The sequence below is a fragment of the Knufia obscura genome (assembly GCF_036327395.1).
Source record: "Knufia obscura strain CCFEE 5817 isolate CBS 148926 chromosome Unknown scaffold_24, whole genome shotgun sequence".
Classification (NCBI taxonomy): Eukaryota; Fungi; Ascomycota; class Eurotiomycetes; order Chaetothyriales; family Trichomeriaceae; genus Knufia; species Knufia obscura.
Genome location: NW_027042710.1, coordinates 138248 through 160044, shown reverse-complemented (window position 1 = coordinate 160044; position 21797 = coordinate 138248). Strand labels below are relative to the sequence as shown.

General features: G+C 50.9%; 4 protein-coding genes across 4 annotated transcripts; all 4 read right to left on the bottom strand.

Moving 5' to 3' along the window:
* Positions 1-1777: 1777 nt before the first annotated feature.
* Positions 1778-6787, bottom strand: PMZ80_011088 (uncharacterized protein; the record flags this gene model as incomplete). Its single annotated transcript, XM_064879476.1, has 5 exons — positions 1778-1835; positions 1883-2302; positions 2349-3733; positions 4961-6422; positions 6467-6787. Coding segments are annotated over 5 exons (3646 nt in total), but the record flags the coding sequence as incomplete, so codon positions are not given.
* A 3025-nt stretch (positions 6788-9812) lies between these two features.
* Positions 9813-13632, bottom strand: PMZ80_011087 (uncharacterized protein; the record flags this gene model as incomplete). Its single annotated transcript, XM_064879475.1, has 2 exons — positions 9813-13198; positions 13254-13632. 2 exons carry the CDS (start codon positions 13630-13632, stop codon positions 9813-9815), a joined length of 3765 nt encoding a protein of 1254 aa, XP_064724806.1.
* A 3062-nt stretch (positions 13633-16694) lies between these two features.
* PMZ80_011086 (uncharacterized protein) lies at positions 16695-18105 on the bottom strand (the record flags this gene model as incomplete). The annotated part of the gene is made up of 2 exons (XM_064879474.1): positions 16695-17979; positions 18029-18105. The coding sequence occupies 2 exons, from the start codon at positions 18103-18105 to the stop codon at positions 16695-16697; spliced, it is 1362 nt and encodes a 453-aa protein (XP_064724805.1).
* Positions 18106-18789: 684 nt separating this feature from the next.
* PMZ80_011085 (uncharacterized protein) lies at positions 18790-21099 on the bottom strand (the record flags this gene model as incomplete). Its single annotated transcript, XM_064879473.1, has 1 exon — positions 18790-21099. One exon carries the CDS (start codon positions 21097-21099, stop codon positions 18790-18792), a length of 2310 nt encoding a protein of 769 aa, XP_064724804.1.
* Between the last annotated feature and the right edge of the window lie 698 nt (positions 21100-21797).

Sequence of the window (21797 nt, the reverse complement as noted above, 5' to 3'; positions counted from 1 at the left end):
TGGTAACCTACTCAACTCTCAGTTGCGTCTTGCTCCCTAACCCTAACCCTAACCCTAACCCTAACCCTAACCCTAACCCTAACCCTAACCCTAACCCTAACCCTAACCCTAACCCTAACCCTAACCCTAACCCTAACCCTAACCCTCGGTATATACGATAACACTATAATTTGGGTGAGACCGTAGGTATGAAGGTGTAGTATTTAATAACTCTGCTATAATATAGTCGTTATATAGTCTAAGAGTTAAGATAGAGAAGTAGGTAGATATCGATATCTATGTGGCGCGCTCCTCGGCTTATAGGATTAGCTAGAGTGCTATTAGTTACTGTGCTTAGTGAGCGAGATTTAAGTAACTGATACCTCTTCTCTCGGATTCGATCGGATTCTGTATAGGTATTTAACCTATATAAAGCGCGACCGAATCCGAGGGACGTTTAGATTTTTGGATTCCCGGGAGTTCGAGTTAAGAAGGCGAGAAGTATATAGCCTAGCGATTGCGGCAAGTACAACAGTAGGAGGAGGTATCCGCAGAGGAAGACGTAAGTGGAAGTAATCGGACTATATGTATAGGCCAGTAACGCAAGATAACACTACCGATCGTGGTAGTCTTCAAGAGGGGAGTTTAAGGTGGGAATGATTATGAAAGGAATGAAAACCCGTGTATTGACCACCCGCGCTACTTGCTTGGCTATGACGATCATATGTTCAACGTGTGGAAAGGTCACCCTTCCTGCAAAATATACGTGTTAGGATAAAAGTGAAAACGGATTTAAAATCACTAAGGAATTAATACTTTTAGCTTTAATGGAAAACGACCCCGATTTTCGATGGAAAATGCCTCGTTTTCCAAGGGATGATATAGTAGGATCTTCGGTAGGCTGTGCTAGGGTGTCCTGCTTCGCAGAGAACACAATTAGTACTTGTATCTAGCTATCTCGCTGTTAAGTAATGTCCAGTGCTCGGTTAGCCAGACTACGACTATCCGTCGAGCCTTTGATAGCTGTGGTCGGTGGTTTACTTGCTAGGTTCGAATCCGAGCCGTGCGCAAAGTAAGAGCCAGTAGGAGCAGGTCCACTTGGTGGTGGCTGCACGTATGGATAGCCTTATGGAGGCGGCTGCCAAGAATTGTAGGCAGGATAGCCAGCATACTGTTGGTATGGCGTCGGCTGGGGCGGGTACTGTCCATGGTAGTAGGACGTGTATGGGTTCGGTGGCGGCCTATAAGCCCAATTCGCTGGCGGCGCTGAGGACTGATACCAGTTCTGCTGCTGCACAGGCGGATTTTGCGGATATGCGGTGGTCGGAAGGCGAGGAGGACATGGTGCCCCAGCGAGGTGCGCCTGTTGGCACAACTGACACAAGTACTGCGCCATCTTGCAGCGATGGCAATGCGATATTTGGTCAAAGTAGAAGAAGAAAGAAAAGTAGGAGGCGCGACAGAGAGGAGATGTGTTTGCTTTGGGCGGAGGCTTGGCATTGGCGCTAGTGCTTTTATCACTATCTGTGGTCGTCGCAGTGGCAGTGTCACAACAAGCATCGACAATGATCGCGTCGTTCGCCAGATGGTCCCATCGTTCAGTCAAGGTTCGACCACCCATACTTTCACAAATGCAATCTAACTCACTGGTACATTCTCAGTCCTGCCCGGCTGTGGGAAGGCTTTGCCCAGCTTCCTCCCCTTCACTCTCGTCATCAAGGGTAGTACGATCAAACGAATCTTGCAACCAGTAGTATATCCACAGCACTCAGTATCGAAGCTTTGTTCTACAGCTTACTTGCCGCCTTCGAGCGCTGCTGCCGCTCAGCACGGTTTTCTTGCTTAATGAGGCCAGCCTGTATCTTGTCAGCATGTCTACCGTAGCCGCATCTTACAAACTCACCAGCTTCGGGTTCTTCATGACATTACCAGTAGTATACTTGCTACCTTCTTCTGGCGTTTCAGGATTATCAGCTTGACCATTGTCAAAATTGCAGATCTCGTTGAAAGCACTCGCCACAGCCTCGACCGCAGGCACACCCTTCGCATGCTCAAAGTCGACTCCTCTAGCGCGCTGCCACCTTGTCATGCCGAACCAGCCTGCACCTGCTTCGAATATTTGACCATTCACGGGAGCCTTGTCACTGCAGAGCAATCCAACAAGTGGTGCGACGTAATCTGGCTTGAGTGCTTGGACCTGCTCCTCGGGCCAGACCGATCGAGTCATATCGGTTCCTGCCGTAGGCGCAACGACATTCACGAGCACGTTGTACTTGAGGCCTTCTCGAGCAATCGTCTTGGTGAAACCCACAATACCAGCTTTCTAGAATACCTGTCAGCACACCTCCAGAACTGTTCAGCTTACTCACAGCTGTCGCATAATTTGCTTGTCCGAAGTTTCCATAAATACCACTTGTGGATGTGATATTGACCACCCGACCAAACCTCTGCTTCAGGAAAATTGGCCACGCAGCCCTGGTGATTCGGTAAGTTGAACGAAGATGTACATTCATGACAGCATGCCATTGTTCTTCTGTCATGTTCTGAAAGGCTTTGTCGCGGATTTGACCAGCATTATTGACAACAATATCGAGTTGATGGAAACGAGCCACAGTAGCATGAACAACCTCTTCGCCAGCTTCGACGGAAAGTGTCACACCATAAGCATCACCACCAGCATCCACAATCTCTTGTGCTACCTTGTCGGCATTCTTGACATCAACGACTGCGACTTTCGCACCAAGCTTGGCCAAGTACAAGGCATAGGAGCGACCTAATCCACTTCCTCCGCCTGTCACAAGTGCGACTCTGCCTTTCAAGCTTATTGTATTGTTCGCTTGGGACGGTGGCAACTTCGAAGCCTTCTCGATAAAGCTCGTCATATCGGCAGGTTGTGTAGGATGATCGGCGTCCGTGAAATCCTTGATCTTGCTGAAATTGTTGAGAATAACATCGGCGGAAAGGCTTTCATCAGCTCTTGCCAGAAAACCCTTCGATCTCTCCCATCTGATTTTATCATAATGTCCAGCAGCCGCTTCGAAGATACTGCCATTCTCCTTGCATGAATCATGTGCGAGCACACCGACCAGTGGAACCACAAAATCTGGCCGCATAGCTTCCATCATCTCTGGCGGCCATACTGTTTGTGTCAATCTCGATGCTGCACCTGGTGCGAGGGCGTTGCTGTATATGTTGTACTTGGCACCTTCCTTGGCCAATGTCTCTGTGAAGCCAACAACAGCCACCTTCGCAGCAGCATAATTTGACTGACCAAAGTTTCCAAAGAGACCTGACGTACTCGAAGTGTTGATGATCCTGCCATACCTCTGCTTCTTGAAGAATGGCCAAGCTGCACGGGTCGTCTTCATCGTTCCATGCACATGCACATCCATTATGATATCCCAGTCCGCATCTTTCATATTTCTCAAGGTAATATCTCTCAAAATCCCAGCATTGTTGATCAACACATGCACGGTTCCGAAGTTATCGATGGCAGTCTTGATGATCTTCTCCCCTTGCTGTACTGAATCATAGTTTGCGACAGCGATACCGCCAGCATCCTTGATTTCTTGCACTACCGCATCGGCCACACGGGCTGTACCTTTGCCACCTGCATCGTTGCCGTTAAAACTGCCGCCAAGATCGTTGACTACGACTTTGGCGCCACGAGCAGCGAAGAATTTGGCATACTGTTTACCAAGGCCATTGCCGGCGCCAGTGATGACGAATACCTGGTTGTCGTAGCGGATGTTGCCTGTCATATTGCGTTAAGGTGCTAGACATCAGTGCGGGTTCCAGGTGGTGTCTCCATGTCGTGGTCTTTATTTCGGTCGAGACTAATCTGCCTCGGCATGTTTCGGTAGCAAAGTATTGGTCGAAGCTGAGGGCTTAGCAGCACCCCGCAAAACTCAGCCTCCAGATTGCAGTTGGTGGCTTGTCTGGAGACCAGTAGAAAGCATTTGACATCATCCGGATTTCGAATCATCATGGCAGGCGGTTCTCTAAATAATTGGCCCACTCCTCACCACGAATCTAAGTAAGCGTCTTCAACGTAGTGTCAACACCAGGAGAACACTTAGATGGAAGTTAAATCGTCACTGTATATAGAGTAGAGGCAGGAGATTATTCTACGCTGAGCATTGTCCCAATACCATGCGTTGTGTAGCTGCATAACAGCTCATAGTTGGAAAGGTACGTTTTAGGTGAAGTTCGGAGTGGGCCAATTATTGGGGGAACCGCCTGGTGGTTCTGTCTGTACTCGTTTTCATGTCCTAGGATCACAAGCACTTCGTAGTGCATATTGCTTGCTTGAAATATGATCGCCTTGCGGAGCTCCGGCCATCCGTCACAATCCTATCATATCAAACCAATGTCACTATTGACTTCGCAACATCGTCGAAATATGCTTCCCCAGAAATACAACCGGCGCCAACTCGTCTGTACAGTCACCGACATAAAGTTTTTACGATGCATGCTTGCCCCACCAAAATCCTACTTTTTCGAGATACTGTATCTCAATATCCTAGGCATCAACCTATACTTCTCTCAGTAGAACAGTGGTTAATATGTGTGTCCACTACGTATATATACTATTGATTTCGACTAGCAAGCGGATCTGAGATAGTGAGAGTAGGGTATAGATATAAGTTATGCTTTAAGCAGTATGTAAGCACGAATTTCTGAGTGCTTAGATTTTATCTTGAAATTTCTCAACGACTATGCAATTAGACGAAGACACAACCTGCTAAGGTATTCTTCAGCTTCTGCTCTACCTATACACATAAAGAACAGCATAGCTTGTCACCTAATAAAAGGTGCTGGCGTACTGTGAAGTTGCTTGATTTTGGTGAGGAAGCACGCGTCGTAAAAACTTTATGTCGGTGACTGTAGTCTCCATTCTTTTGTCCTTCCAGCACGAGAAAAACACTGTCCGGCAACAGACCAGGCCCGATTCCATAAGACAACGTTGCGAGCTTCATACAGGTCAAACCCTCATTCCATGTCTCTCCTTCATCAGCGATGTACCAGCCAAGTTTCCTCCTAGATTTCCATAAATCTTGTTGCCTTCGCGGCACGTTCGTTGCCAATTTGTGGATGGGCACCTGTTTGATTGCTGCTTTGATGGTCAGTCTCGCATTTTTGACAGCTCCAAATGCCCCACTTGAGGCATTTTGGATTTCTGTGCCCATGCATTCAATGCTTGAGGATACTAGATGTGCTGTCGTCGAATCGCTCTCCAGGAAATAGTCGACGGGATCATCAAGCGATGCCCATGACCAGCTAGGCGCGCGATACTCAGTAGTCCTCCGTGTAGGGGTCACAACCTCTTCATGTGCCGGAAGCATAAGACCTGCTTTGCTAATTCCTATCAATCTCGGCGGTACAAACCAACTTAGGCCTATATGCAAGTCCTTCTGCCATATGCCAGCGAGATAATTGCACTGGAGTGATTCGAAGGCTTTGCTTGCGAGTCCGGACAAGGCGATGAGCTTGTCAGAGGCATGGCTCAGTCGTCGACTCGTGTAGTCCTCGACGATCGTGTTCCACTGCGAGACACTTGAGACATTCGATAGTGGCTTGGTGACGCTCGTCTCTCGGTCGAAGATGTCTCCCCAACCAAACTGTCGCACACCCTCACCTTCACGTCGAATTGCGCTCGCTGGTGTTAGATCGATCGTAGCTTCTCGTTCTTGCCACTTCCCAGAATTACACTCATAGTGCAACTGGAATTTACCGAAATGCAGTACACGAGGCGCGAGTCGTTGTTCTTGCAAGCACCAAGCTCGAGTCGAGACATGTCCCCGGGCAACATCTTGCACGTATTTCACATCGTGGTCTTCAGCATATACTGTAGCTGTTCTGCCTTTAGCTCGAAGCTCGAGGGGTACAGCACGGTCTTTGCTCGGTCTTCGGTGACTCAGGAATCCGTGGCTAGAGTGCTCTGTGTTGCTAGCACATATCATGATAGCACATCTTGCATATATGTCGCCCATGCGTGAGCCTTCTTCTTCCCAGCCGCGTACGCTATGCTGCAAGATGCACAATGCATCTATCCACACATACTCTAAACCTAAAGCACGAGCAACTGTGATTGCGTCTCGGATCGAACTCGGAAGAAGCGAATATCTGAAGGTCCAGGAACTCCCTTGCGTATCTCGAAGATACTGAAGCCAGGCTGGGTCTTGCTTCTCACCCCAGCAGTAACTCAGTGTCGCGTAAGCTGGAATGTTCAGGGAAGTCGAAGACACGACGCGGACTGTGCCGTTTTCATGCTCCGCCAAGCTCAACAGGCGTTTTGGCAATGCTCTTTTGCGTTGAGGAACAGAGCATAGTTCGTGACTCTGTATACAGCCTTGCCATATGTCCCGCGCCCATGAAAGGGCTGCTTCATGATCCGCCGGAAGTTCTCGATAAATGAACGATTTGTAGTCCTCGAGGAATGGCTGCCCGGTTCTGGTCAGTCAACGAGGTGGGTACTCCCCGGTACCTGCATACCTGGGTGAAGGGAATAGGGCAGAATGTGCATGAGACGAGCATCGACAAGTCGAAACGCACCATGTCGCCATTTCCATGTCGGACTATCTAATGGTCTTTTGTCCTTCTCACCAATTGTTATGGTCAATCCGAGATGTTTGGATTCATCCACAAAAGCCTTCATTGTGGCAGACAAATCGTGGTCGTAGCGCTGTTCGATATCAACGAGTGGATCTGCTTCCACGGCAGACTTGATATGTGCATATTCCTTGTGATCTGGTGCTTGCGACAAGCTTGTTTCGATGGCATTGCGGTACTGCCTCCTGAGAAACATTGAGTGTTCGGTGAAAACAAAAGCACAAATCCGACATGACCGAGCAGATGCTAGGAGTGATTTCCAATCACAGCAAAGCTCGACTCCTTGATTCAGCAGCACATCCACATCCAACATCTGGCATGTCTTGCACAAACTCATGATAAGGCAGGTTGGGCTTATGCTGGCCAACAGATGCTTTGTGACTGATGATCGATAGCAGCACACATAGAGTACCGGGCACAACTTGTTGATGGCAATTTCCTGGCGTTCGGTGTAAAAAGTCACATCGCGTACGTTTGCGAGTTACTGGCCGTGGCACCCACGAGCGAATAAGTTGCTTGCCTCGGCGAGCTGGACGCAAGGCTATGCCGGCGTCAACTTCATAAGGTATGAAGCCCAACTTACCTGCAGATGCATATTGTCGAGTTGCCAAGCTCTCGTGCCGGTCTTGGCGTACCAGGTTTAATATCGCGCTGCGAGTTTCGGGTCGAGCATAGACCTTTGACAGGGACTGAAGTTCATTAGCACAGACAGAAGGGGTAGTGACTCCCTGAAGGGCATTTGGATATCTGATGCTATGTAATCATTTTACCGACACCAACTACCACTGGTCTACTCTTGATTGAATCTCGTAGATTTGCAATGGTCAAAGTGCTCGAACGAGTCCATCTAAACTCGGCCCGCAAGCGACACCATTTTGGATGATGTTGCTCGCGACGACCGTTCGTATACCACTTGCGAGACTCTTGTAGGTCACTGTTACATGCCCTCGAAGTCCTGCTGTTTCTGCAGTCTGACTTGATCACGCACGGCCGTGGGTTTTCCTCCTCTTCTTACTCCCTTGAGCATGATGAGCGCTCACCAACTCCCGGCAGCTGAGGTACCTAGCATGGTGTTTCCTTAATCGAACGTCGCTTCAAGGTCGGTGTGTTCGACTACCTTGGTCGCTGACAGATCTTCTGCAGCACTGGCAAACTTCCGAGCCGTCATCGTAACGACTTGTGCTCATTGATATGCTTGAGCTGACGATCAAAATCTGGTGTAGAGATTGTTCTCTCGCTCGTTGTCAACTTCTCAAGATCCCGGCAGGGCTATCTCCCTGCAGCTCTGTGGTAGCCGCTCCGCTGGCTCCGGCCATGAACTCGTGGAGTAACTCTTCAGTCCAGGCAGCCGTCTTGTCTGAGGACAATTGCATGGAGCGTCCTCATGAGGGAGTGGTTTATCCTCGATGACACCATAGCATCTTTTGATCTTATGCTGTATGACAACAACAGTGGCCAGTGGACTTGCGAAGACGAAGCAAGACCAAGTTATTGCGTAGCGCACAATCGCCGTTCTACCATCTTTGCGTCTTGAACACATCATGTTGCTTTCAGTCTGTCACCCAGCTTTCTTCAATTCCAGCTTGCCGATGCCGTTGGCTCCGAAACCGCCGTCAAGGGCAACCTTCGTTGTTTTTGTACACTCTTTGCTGATGACTCGTCAACGATGCCCACTGTTGCGCGGAAGTCTGAGGTCCGGGCGTTGGCGTACGAAGTATGATGAGTATCATGCGGCTGAGTCGACCCAGCAGCCTGTTCGCAGGTGCGGTTTTCTCTCGGTGGAGGCATCGGCGCATGTGGTTGCTCGTCATCTTCGTGTCCTCGCCTCTTTCGCTTCGAGGCCTTCCGATGCTGGCGATTGCGCAGGCTCTTTTTCCTGCTCCCATTCGCCAAACATGTCAACCTTCTGCTGATGTCATCAGTAGAATTCCTGGTTGATTGACAGCAGTCACATGCCCTCTGGCTGTTCAGACGAATCCTAATCCTCTCCGCTTGAACGGCTGGCGACATGTTTTTCGTTGCAGAGGTCCCACCACACCCATCTCTTTCAGGCCCTGTTCTCGCATTCTCTTCGCCAGACGTGTAGGCGATCCTCTGTCAGAACCAATAGTCTTGTCAACTGATGAGCTTCCTGTCTCAGTAAATGCATATCGCTGCTCGAAGACTTTTGGCACGAGTCTTACAACAATGATGACAGGCTGTCGTGCCACCGGAGCTTCAATTGAAAGGTAGTAAAGGACAACATGATCATCTTCTGATAGGTGGTTTGAATCTGAGAAGGGTACACGTTAGCTGAGTGGTATCGGACTGAGATACGCCAGGCGAAAGCAGCGATTGAAACTGCGGTATTATTTCTGCGAGACAGGATCCATCTGCACAGCAAGAGACTGGCTTATTCGGGAGCCTCGAAACGCTGGTGTTGGGCAGTTCCTCGGTACAACGCCAGTAGCTGAAGTTGTCGGCGCCTCCATGTCAACTCGAAGCTCCTGCTCCTCAGCCTTCTCTTTCGTCATCCCAGGATTTCCCCGCTCCAGCAGTAACAGTCGTTGCGATCGTAGGAGGTCCGTGGAAGTGATTCGAGATAGTGCGTGATCGAGATGCTGATCGTTTGAAGAAGCAGAGCACAGCTAGAATAAGCATTGTTGGTCAGGCAGTAGTCGGCGATCCTAGCTGACGTTGCTTCGTGTCAGTTGAGTGCTTCATCATGCTGCTTGTCTTCGGCTTCAAGCACTCCTTGAAAGATAGCAGTCATCTGTCTATCAAATGCGGCTTCATCGATAGTAAGCTTCTCGGCGAGCTTGACCGACAAGGCCGATGGTGGCGAATGTATATGATGTTACAGTCATAAAACTGGGCATTGAATTACTGCAGGGCTTCGAATGAAGCGTTCTGCATCGTAGAACAGGGTTGTTAGCTGTGATTGTCGCGCGCAGTTGTACATGAAACTTCGGAGTTCAATGTGCCGAGATCCGAGCTTTCCTACCCCTGCCTCTTTAATACAACGACCGCTGCTCGATGATGGTAAGTGTGTAGTGCTTTTAACGGGTATGGGATGAGAGAGATTAATATTGCAAGGAAGACGGTTGTGACAGAACGCAAAAAGCCACAGATCAAGTTCACAGCCGACTCAGGCTTGACTATAGACATTGGGTTGAGTTCCGCGAATAAAGCCTACATTGAAACCAAGTGCTTTCTGGGAGTATCTCAATACTATCTTCAAACTATCTAGCAATCCCAAGCGCCGTAGCAGCCGCCGCAATGCCTGATATCACACTGTTCACCGCGTCAATAGCATCCTCTGCCGCCTTCGCCATAACAGGAGCGACAGCAGGTGTTACGGAAGCAATGGCCAATGTCATAGCCTTGCATTCCCTCACATACCCGTTGCTGACGCTGTAGACGACCTGGTCGGCGCCGAGAACTCCCAGACCCTTAGAAGCAGCGGAACTGGAAACCATGAAGACTTCGTTCATACCAGCTCCGATACCAGCGGTAGTAGCGTTGAGGTTCTTGCACTGGATGGCTTGGTATTTCTTTCCCTTGCGGTCGACGCCGAGCCAGCCTGTGGTTGCGTAGTAATCGAATGCGACGTATTCTGACTTTGCGGGAATTGTTTGCGCGTTCACAAGGCGGAACCGTGAGACACCGGTCTTGGAGAGGACGTCTGGGTAGATGACAGGTAGACGACGAGAGATGTCTGCAACGACAGAGGAGGAGTTCGAGGTTGCTGTTGTAGCATTCGCCGACAACCCGGAATAGGCGAGCCAGGATGTTGTGCAACCGCTGGCATTATCTGTGCCGATATAGCCGGCGTCCACCTTGTAGACATTCCCGTTTCCGCAGATAAGGAGAGGGGAGGAGTCGGCGGTATCGATGAGGGAGATGTTTGAGTACGCTGATGTAATGTTGCCAGAGCCAGAACCAAAGCCAATGGTGCTGTCGGGGTTCGCAGATGAGGTGCCGTTCGCTTTGAACGAGTCCCAAGCTACGCATGCCTCGGCAATGTTCTGCTCACCTAGCTCCCAGAGGTCTCCTTCCATGAGATCGAGTAGATTGTATCCGAGTTTGACGTTCCAGTCCAGTGAAAGGCCTATGCCATCGCATTCGCCATCTTGCGTTGTGGTATCCACCTCAGTGCCGGCTTCTGTGCCATCGGAGGTCACGTTGATCGCCGCTGTAGCAGAAGCTTCGATAGATGGTGTGATGCTGAGTTCTGCATTCTTTGCGAATGTGCCGTCGAGGATGGTGATACCACAGCCGATGGACAGAGGCATACCGTATTCAACCGACAGCTTGAGCTCACCACCTGCATTGTACTTTGGCGTGAACACCGGAGTCCAATTGTTCGCATTAGTCGTGCCGCCATAAGCCCAAAGCTGTGCTGTCGCGTCTGTGATAGTCCAGTGTCCACCAGCCATGAGGTAGCCGTTCGCTTCAGCTTTGAAGGTGAGCTCGGCAGCAAGTTTCACGTAGGGTCCAATGCAAAGTGTACTTCCGGAGCAGAACTCGGGAATACCTTGCTGGAAGATCGTGAGACCGAAGGTGTGGGAAACTTCCGCTTCAATTTCGATACCGACCCCAAGGCCGAAATCGAGGTTTGCTTTTGAGCCGACCATCAACTTACTGATGCCGCTTGGACCCACGGTGAGTGCACCTTCTAGCTCAACGGTACCAGTGATAGCACAGTCGACGCAATAGACGTTGAGCCCAAAGCTGGCTTCGGTCTTGCTTTCTGTGCTGCCCTCAGGCTCGCTCTTTGTATCACCTTCGGACTTGCTTTCCTTTTTATCACCACCCAGTTCTTTTCCGAAGCTACCAAGGAGGACTTGATCACCCCAAGGTGATTCTTGGAGAGCATCAGACCCAGGTCTGACGTTAACGGGTATACTGGTGCTCGTGTCGAAAGAGAGAAGTTCCGACAGACCTTTCTCAAGCTCTGCAATGACCGCAGCAGAAGCTTCTGAGATCTCCTGACCTACGGCTTCAGCGGCTTCCACAATGTCCTTGGCCAACTCAGTCGCAGCAGCTTCGATGGCAGACGCTGCCGAAGTAGCTTCCGACACAATCACACTGCCAACACTTTCAATAACACTCGTGGCTCCGTCCCATGCTTCCTCAGCAAAGCAAGCGACGTCGTACCAGTCACAGCGTTTCGAAAGTTCGATGCCGCGTTTTGTGTTTGAGAGAACTGAGCGTGTAATCAGGTCAGGGAAGAGCGCGACAATTGCCGCGAATTCGGTTCTGTTGAGTGTCAAGAAGCCGTCGATGCTGTCGAGGTCTAGGTCGAAGGCGGGACCGATGCAAGTGGTGGGAAGACCAAAGATGGGGTCTGTTCCTCTTGTGCAGTTGCTGGCAGCGAAGGGAGACGTGTTGTTGAGACCTGTGGTGGAGTTGGACGGTATCGTACTGTTTAGCGGAAGGGTAGCGTTGAGACCGGAAGTTGAGTTAGAGCTTGGGATTGTGCTGTTCACTAGTGGCAAAGTAGTGTTAAAGCCGGAGGTTGAGTCCGAGCTCGGAGCAGTGCCATTGAAAAAGCCTGAGGTTGAGTTCGAGATGGGCGCAGTGCCGTTGAAAGAGCCTGTGCTGTTGTTGGAAGCTGCCATGGATGAAAAGATAGACGATAGCGATGAGACAACCGAGGATAATGCATCTGTAGTCGTGCTAGTCATGGGAGGTGTGGTGATGGTAGCGGAAGTGCCAGTTGCGCCATACGGCAAGCCTGTACTTGTTCCATTACCATATGGGTATTGACCAGTACCGTTGTCGTAGGATTGGCTGCCTGAGATAGTGGTAGTGCTTGTCTGGATGGGGCCAGTTGTTGTGACAGTGTCTTGCGGGCTGGCCGTCGTCGTTCGGAACGAAGACGAACCATGGCTCGAAGAACCGTTGTTGGAGCCTTCCGATGGGTTGGAGCCAGGACCGTTGCTCGAGGAATCGGACCCTGAACCATTGAAGCCATCGCCATTGCCTTGATGTCCTGATCCTGGGGAACCACTCGTAGGTGTGGCACTTGTGATGCTGGCGGACGACGTGACGACATTGCTGCCGTACGCCCAATTGGACCAACTACCAGCGCCCCCATTGCCACGACCACCTGCCGCAGCTCCAGCAGGAGTGTAAGCCCATCCAGTCGGTCTCGGTCCGCTGCCGCTTGACGACGATGAAACGTATTTGGAGAAGACTGAGGACCACACACTCATGGCGGCAGCTGAGAAGTCGCCCTTGTAGGCCGGTTGCGAAGAATTGCCGACAGGCGAGTACTTGCCCCAGGAAGCGTCCATGGATACGAGACATTGCTTGAGCGTAAGTGCTTTACCGGAGACTTGGCAGGAGTATGTGCTTGAGCTGAAGGACATGCTCTGGATCTGAATGTAGCAGTTGTCGCCTTTCTGGTAATCTCCACATCCTTCAGCATAAGCAACAAGGAAGTTGGAGATTGCCCATTTCGATCGAGCGGTGTCAAAGGCCTCCTTGGAAGAGAATGTCACGGATAGAGTGTTGGTATCCGCAGACCAGGCGTAGTTGAGCAAGGATGATTGGTCGAGAGGGACAGATGGAGCGCTCAAAGTTGTGTTGATCCATTGGAATTGATGAGTAGTCTGTGAATCTGTACATGGTCAGTATTGGCTGAAATTGCTCCAGTAGGTGTGAATATCGCTTACCGCCGGCACCTTGCGGAGCATAGTACATTTGTACTTTTTGATCAGGGACCAGAACTTGCGGGTCTGACGCGACCTGGTGCCAATGTGGTATAGGTACCAAGGTTGTCGTCGGAGAAGGACCGCTCGGCTGTGACCATAAAGGTGTTACCGAAGATTTTGTCTGGGATGGACTGACATCGTAGAAAGCGTTGCCAATAGCGGTCTGGCAGTCTGGACACGTCTTGCGGACAGTGGTTGTGAAATGTTCCGTGACGGTGACATCTGGTTCCCAGATTTCAATGACAGAAGGAGCGGAGCCGTATGCTGACGAGTATGCAGTTGAACCCTGAACGAGGGAGAAGGTGCTCAATGCTAGAGCGGAGTAGGCAAGGATCGACATTATTGAGAAGAACGATTAGTAATATGTGAAGGAGTGTAAGCGTCCAAGATGGACAAGTGCTGGCCCGGAAAGGGCAATCAAGCACGTATGAAAGAACGACTCAGGTTAGAAAGACACGACCACACTTTCCGCAAGACGGGAGAGGTGTTACAGATGAGCCAGATGGAAGGTATTTGAAGCAAAACAAGATACTCAACGGAAGCCTGGGCTCTCCTTTACCGCAGCATTGTCGTCGGCATATCGGAAACTGCCTGATGGCTTCCTGTAGCCGTAACATGAGGCTGCTGGAAGAAGCTGAATACGAGGTGGACGAGGTCTGGCTCGTTGTAGTAAGATAATGGAGCTCTTGCTTGCGGCGAGCCATCTTGGGCGAGATCAATATGCAGAAACATGGGTAGCATTCGGGCTGGCGTGATTGTAGAGCCAACGTACAACCACAGAGACCCTTTGATGGCAGAACTGGCTGTTTGAAAATGGTCCCAAGCAGCCACGTGGCGTGCATGAATCGCGAAAGGAACAGTCCGAGTTCGAGATCTCCATAGCGCCGGCGTGTCCGACGAACACGAGGTCCAAGAGGTGAACATAAGATGTCGAGTTGGATGGACGCTGGAAGACGGACGGAAAAGGAAAGGAATAGGGGTCCGACTGATTTGAGCCACGTGAATATCGGCGCCAATGTTTGTAAGCGAGTCATGGGCACGGGTATCATTGGTTGGGAAACGACTTCCTGCGGGTTCAGCTCTGGCTTAATGGTCTGTGGCTGACAGCCTCGAATAGTGGCGCTTGGTGTGCGCTTGGCAATTTCCTTTATCCGCTGACCTAGTCCCGCAAAGCCTTAAACTCATCCCGAATCAACAACCTTCATAATCTCATCTTTGCCTATCAGTTCACTAGAAGCACCGAAACAGGGTCATGCTCAGCGCACTCTGTCAGTGTACTGTCCCAAGCGACCCGCACATATCACTATCTGTATGGCCAATTCGGAACTCCGATGGTTCTGCTCAATCTAGACAGGGGTAGTATCGGCGTCGATATCCTAGCCTGCAGGTCCTGCTGGCCCAAGATTACCGTGGTGTGACCAACACTCATATCCTAGCCTCCATGTCCTGCCAACACAAGACCTAGCCCGACCCGGAAACGAGCCTCTCGTGCGAACATCGACCAGCGATCCGGAGACTAACTACTAATCCCAGTCCGAACACGTGCATTTGTGTTAAGCATTGGGACAGGCGCCAGTCTAGTATCTCGTATGCGCCAGAGCTAACCCTGCATCGTGCGGACCGAGAGGCAGCCAGTCTCTCTGCACTCTCGACAGCTGTCCCGCTTCTCGCGATAGCATCAACCTCAATTCCCTCGTGGTTCTGCCTGCATTCTGTGTGGCTTTTCTACCTCATTCGCCATAGATCGAGATATTGGTGTTTGCTGGTTCAAGTGAGGACCATACTTGAGACTGTTCTGAGCTATTCGATGTTCGCGTATACCCACCGCATAGGAGATTCATCCAAGGAGTTTTGCTATGCTTTGGCTCCAGAATGGTTAGCTGGGGCAATCACCCTTATCATGGAGCCGCTCTCGTTCTGATCATACGTGCTGTTGACACGGGAGGTTATGTAGATCGAAGACTACATGGAATTGTCGTCTGCATTCGTGGTCTGCGAGCGGTGAGGCACCACATCGGTGGATGAAGTCTGGCAAGTAGCTGGGGCCAGCTGTAGGACGGCCACGGCAGTTGATATCCCGGAAGCTCTTTGACTGTACCGTATGTGCTGTGCGCATGTTCAATTGAGTCCTCCTCCACAAGTTCGCCGTATCTCGATGCCCCGTCGGAATTCATACCGTTATTGCACGCTTCCTGCCGACCTGGCCTCTTTGATAGCCGATTTACGTTGACTGCTTTTCGATGAGACGGGCAGGAGGGTATTCCACTCGCCTTGCGCAGGGACGAAGGTGACTCGAGTCGACCAAGAGAGGAGATGTAACATGAGTTTGTTCAGCCTGTGGTCCTGACTCAGTATGGCAATAACAGCCCAGAGAAATGGTGAATATCTGGTATGATTGCGTGGGCGTTCCACCGTGCTCTGCTCGAGTCATAGACTGGCTGACCGAAATGCATCTCTCCACACTTTGCTCTTTCAATCTGCAACCTTCGTGTTGGATCGTCTCTTGCTGTTGCCACATCTGCGGTCGAGACCTGACTCCTCCCATCACCTCCATTTTTGCACAGATATCATCGAAGGGTTGATCAGTCTACGTGCTGTTGACGAGAAGCCGCTGCCGAGCGAACAGAGACGATTAGGCGTGAAGGTATCGTTGGCTTCGAAGTAGATCGTAAGATTAGCACCCTCCTGTGGCAAAGTCAAGTCCCTCGAGATCAGATCCAAACAATGCCAATATTTCTCAGATATTAGTATCGCAGATGTCCTGGCGCAGGCAGCTTAGTCTTGCGAGCGACTGACCGCCGTTCGCCTCCAATGTTGTGATCGGCATGAGAACGGAGTCGCGCTATGATAGCTCATCGTTCAGGCAGGTAGATGTTGTTGCTGATGCTGCCACGGAGTAGCAATGCTCGCTCAAGGAAGATCTGAGAAGCATCCACATTGGCGGACGTGCCTACCTGCGGCATGGCACAGCGCTTGGAGCGTAGTGAAGGACAGTCGCTAGGTCAGGTTGAAGTAGGCACCTTGCCAGAGTCTGCATCGATGCGAAGTAGGGTTGTGCAGTTATGTGGGAAGATGAGCTTCATTTCAGATAGTGGACCTCGGCTGTTGGAACGCGTCAGACGCGACGCGTAAATTTACGCGATCATGTCATCCTTCAGAGCTAGCATATCCCCTCCTGTCTTTACTCCCAAAACATTCATTACGACGAATTTTCTCGTTGCAAGCGGGCATTGAATTCGTCGTTGTGGAGAGTTATATGTCATGGTTATGATCATCCATCACTGAGGGCAGTTGCCTCGGGACTCATTCAAGACCGCTGTTAGCATCACTGGCCATCTAATCTGTCACCATCCGTGACTGCGGAAGCCACACTCCTGCGCAAGGTCTATGCATGCCTCCCACTCATGTCTTGACGACTGCAACCTGACTTCTGACTGGTACGTTCTCAGCCCTACCTGGCTGTGGGAAGCCTTCCACCTTCACCCCGTTTCTGAACAGCAAGCAGTGAGATGAACCACCGAAATGGAACATACCTGTCTGCTCACCCTTCTTGACGTGTTGCCCTTCCTTCACCGTAATCTCACATGTCGAGACTTCGTCCATGCCAATACCAATGAATACCATCAAACCGATCGCTGGGTTGTCGGCCTCGATGAAGATGATGGCACGTGTCGCAAGCGCGCTGAGGTAACCTTGCCCAGTCGAGATCCCATGTGCGTCGATTTCCTTAGTGTTTGGGTCACCAAGACCTTCAAAGAGTGGCTCACTGAAGTAGGTACCGTCCTGAACGAAAGCCTTCTTGATGGTTCCACTGACAGGCGAGTGCCATCGATGATATGACAATGCAGACAAGAATGCCTGATAGACTGTACCACCAGCGAACTTCTCGGCAAGAGGATCGTTGGCGAGCATGTCTCTGATGCTGTAAGGTTGACCCTTGATCCAGAACTTGTCTCGTAGCTTGACATCTTTCTGTACAGCGAAGACCTTGCTTTCACAGGCGTTTGCAATGACATTATCATCATCTGGGCTAGCAATAGGTCGCACATCCTCCTTGAACTTTCTGGTGAAGAAGTCATCCCATGAAGTGTAGCCGTAATGCTTCTTGGATGTGTCACAGTGGAAGAAGTCCTCAAAACTGTGTTCTGTCTTGTATGGAGCATTGGCAACGGACATCATGTCTGACTTGCCATGCTGTCCAAGCCACCCAGTCTTGTTCTCGTGTAGGACACCAGCTGACTCTGGGCTCAGGAGGAACTTGCCCCACTGGTTCAAGATCTTTTTCAGCATCTTGTTAACTTCGGGATCGAGGAAGGCGGCATGACCGGAGGGTGTTGACATTGGATAGTCGAGGATGGCGCACATTGGTACACCGACCATCCCCACAGCTTGAGCGGCGTCAGTCCAGACCGGTGCAGAGCCGAACACATGGTTGATGACTTCGAGCATATGTTGGTAATCGCGAATCTGTTTGCGCCCTGTGGGGTCTTTTCGATAGACATGCTTTTGGGGAACTTCGTCGAACATGGCAGTGAAGTACATGTAGATTCTGGGGTCACTTTCGATAAATTCCTTGAACTCTTGCATGACTGGTATCAATGGCTTCTGCTTCTTCGAGGCATGATCGATCTGTTCTGCGAGCCATGCATGATTGATTCTGTGATCCGAGGAGAGCCATGCACCTGTTCTAGAGGGTTGTCAGTAATGATCGTGTTGGGTGGCTTTGGGTCACTTGCCTGTTCATCTTCATGTCTTCAGGAACGTCGTGGTTGTCTCCATGCTGCTGGACGCCGACATCAGGATGGCCGGACATCTTGGTATGATTTTCGTTTGTGAATATGTGATTCAGACTATGCGTGGAAGGAATTCTGGTCTGCGAGAGATTGTGGTTGCGGGTGTTGGCGAAGGTCGAGTTATGGTAGGTGAGTTCTGTCGCTTGCGTGGAGGGAAAAGCTTGCGGCGTGACGTTTCGGCCAACGCGTGGCCATTTGCAACCAACATTGTGCAAGGTTCTTCTGCCCGAGCAAATGAAACGTGCTGATGTTACGACTGCAAACGCAGCATACTTGGATTTGTTGACGATGACACTGTTGTTGCGTCATTGTCTAGACCTCTAGCGGCGAGCTTATTACTGATACGAGGAAGCTTGGCAAGGCTTGAGCAAAGTTTTTCTTCCGGTCAATCCTGCGAGCTATCATATCTGATGACGGAGCTACCACAAACAGGTCGAAGTTCAATTGCATGTTGGTTGTCAGCCGTCTCTGAAGAACTGACTGAGTACTTGAGCTACATGCGAGACGTGATTTGAGGTCGATGATGAGGCCATCCGCTTTCCCATAGTAGATAAAGACCACTATCAAGAACTCCATATATATTCGTGCGTCGGCTGTGAAGATAATCCCCTGCATGAAAGTCACTTCATACGAAGCAGTCCGAACATCAACGCGATGATTCTCAAAACCAGATACCACGATCGCCCTACACCACCTACACCCCGCTACCGATGATCCGCCGCCCATCCAACAACCCACGCAAGCGCCGAGTTCCAATTAATCGCAACCTCGTTCGTGGAATAGCTGTTGACATCATCCACATAGCAAAGCATTGGCTCACACCCTACCAGCACATCATTCGCGGGCGGATCATTCGCGTCTTGGTTGGCACCGCCCGCCAAGGATCCAGCAGGCGGCAGTGGCGCACTGTCATCCAATTCATGAGCATACAACCGCGAATGCATGTTGGAGGAGGCCTTCGCACCATAGCCACGAACATACGACTGTGCAAGCGCATTACGGCCGAGAACGTAGTCGATCCCCTGTAGAGCTGCATCTCGGTATGTAGTATTCCCACTGAGGTCGTATGCCGACGCCACAATCTGGATGTTGTTGAGGTTGTTCGAGTTCGAGCCCCAGGGATAGTTGACTAAGAAATGACCGTACCCATTTGAACTGTTACGCTGTACTGCCAGGTACATATCGGCCGCATCGAGAACGGACAGAGTGGCCATCTCAGACAGGCCGTTCGGGACCATTGCAAGATCTAGCTGACCTAGTGCGGCAACGGAACCCCAGCTGAATCCGTCAGGAATTGAGAACAGTGTCGACGTGTTCGCGGAGAAGTAAGTGTTGTTCTGCAGATCGGACAAGTACTCGTCCTGCCCCGTAGTCAGATACATCTCAGCTGATGCCCAGTAAAACTCATCCGATACATCGTCGTCACTGTATGCCCCGCCTCCCAGATCCCAATCAGTGCCTGGTGCTAGGATTGCTGGGTTCCTCTTTGCTGCGGCATACGCAGTGGTTGCCGCCTGTATGCACTGTTGCGCAAACTCGGAGTCGTACATCTTGAACGACCGAGCAGCCATTGCCGCTGCCGCCGCCAGGTTCAATGTAGCAGCTGTGCTCGGTCGATGCAGTTCCCGACGTTTCGGATCTTTCGATGGATCGGTTGGCAGGGCTGTCCACTGATTATCGTGCATCTTGTGGTGTACCATACCGGACATGTCGACTTGAGTTCCATTGAATAGCTGCGAGCTGCCAGCTGGCACTTGCATCTTGAGCAGAAACTCGAGCTCCCACCTCGCTTCGTCCAGTATATCCGGGATCGCATTGTTACGTTCCGGAACGCGTAATGAGCCATCACCAAGTGGATTTGTCAAGTTCTGGTGTCGAGTGCGCTCGAACTCCATAAGGAGCTGTGCTGCCGATATACCGCCGTTTACGACGTACTTACCTTGATCACCAGCGTCGTACCAGCCCTGCGTGACGTTCAGCGTATAGTTGCATGTCCACGGCTCGAGATATGCAATCAGCGAGTCCTGAACAACTTGACATGGCACGTTCACATCACCTTGGTTCGGTGGTACCTGGACGTGTCCAGCGGCTCGGGCGTACTCCGCGCCAGCAAGGGCAGCATCAATGGCGATACCGCTTCGCTGCTGATAGAAGAACTGCAAGGAATCCTGACGTAATGGCTCGTACAAAGTGGATGAGATGGCGAACGGAAAACTGACTGCATTACCAGCTCTCAAAGTGTATCCGATGCCCTCTTGTGCAACATCACTGAAGTCAATCGTGGCGACTTGTTGTCCTGACGTGAAATCTGTGCCTTGATGCGCTGTGTTTCCCTGAGCCACCGTGTCCCCAGCACTGTTGACCAAGGACCATGGTGTCACGCTGGTGTTATTGGTGACCAACGTGGCTATCTTTGGTCCTTGTGGGATATAACCCAGCTGATTGACTTTCAATGCCGGCCCGAAATCCTGTATGTAGGTGCTTCGGTCGATGCGTTTCATACTGACATTCCCAATGCATACTTCAGCCTGAGCTGGGGCGCCCCCAAAAACCAATTCAAGCGTTGCATTAGGAGCTTGATTTGCGGGTGAGAACGTGAAAGAGAATGGATGCAGACCCGTCGTGAGCGCAGCCGTTGTATTCAAATTTGGATCGAGTGGAGGGTCCGGGGTCAGGACGGTGATGTCGAAACCAATTGAGGATCTCGCCGTGAAGTTGAGTGTGTAAACATCGTTCTTCGTTTCGAGGAAGTCGTAGGTGGTCCTTAGATAGCTACTGTTTCCTGGAGCGCGTGCTGGTATGCTGAGACAATACAGACCATTCCGAATTTGTCCTTCTGGAGATGATTCCCACCCGTAACTCCCGTTGCTGAAGTTTCCGTTCGTGATGATCTGAGATGTGCCTGGGATAGGTGGAGGGGAAACGTCTCTGGGCTCGAGAGGTATCACGGACCGTGCTTCCGCCACGAGAAGGCAGGTTGCAGCCAGATGGACTAGAGCTGAGTATCTGAGCATGGCGGACTATGTAACAACTTTAGCAAAGAATGGAGGGCCTGGTTGCTGAGCACGAAGTTGAAATGCGCAGAATATTGCCATAGCTTGACGAAGAGCTTCATTTATTCCTTTTGAACAATACAAGTGGCGGACCGTATCTCCCTACCACTGGCAGATAGCGACCTTCCCGATTTGTCTACCCATGGCAGATCTACACCAACAGCCGAGCGGAACCCTGGCAATATCTGGGGTAGTCGTGTACGACCACTCCGCATGGTGATTCTTCGATTGAAACACTGGGCGCATATGACCGTGAATCACTGCTTAGACCAGCTGTCTGACGATGGTTGCTGGCTGGTCAGTTGAATAGGTAAGACCTTCTTCATCAACTTGCTACCAACTTGTACTGTATCATTCCCAACCTTTGTGGTGAGATAGGTTCTGCTGAAGGTGCAAGCCATCTTTAGCCTAAACTCAGCATCATGACGACAAGGGAAGCTCATCATGAACGCCCCAGAAAAGCGCACTTCTCTCATCTGATTAGGCAGCTTTGGCGGGACGAGGTGCTCATGTCCGGGGCTCTCAGCCGAAGTCCGGACCGCCCTCCGGTCTTCCGCGCAGTAGGGGCTCTCATCACTAGCCTTGTCGACGTTTTTCATTGCCTCACATTAGAAGTCCTCGAAGGCGCAGGACTGAACACCAAGACGAATGAATAGCAC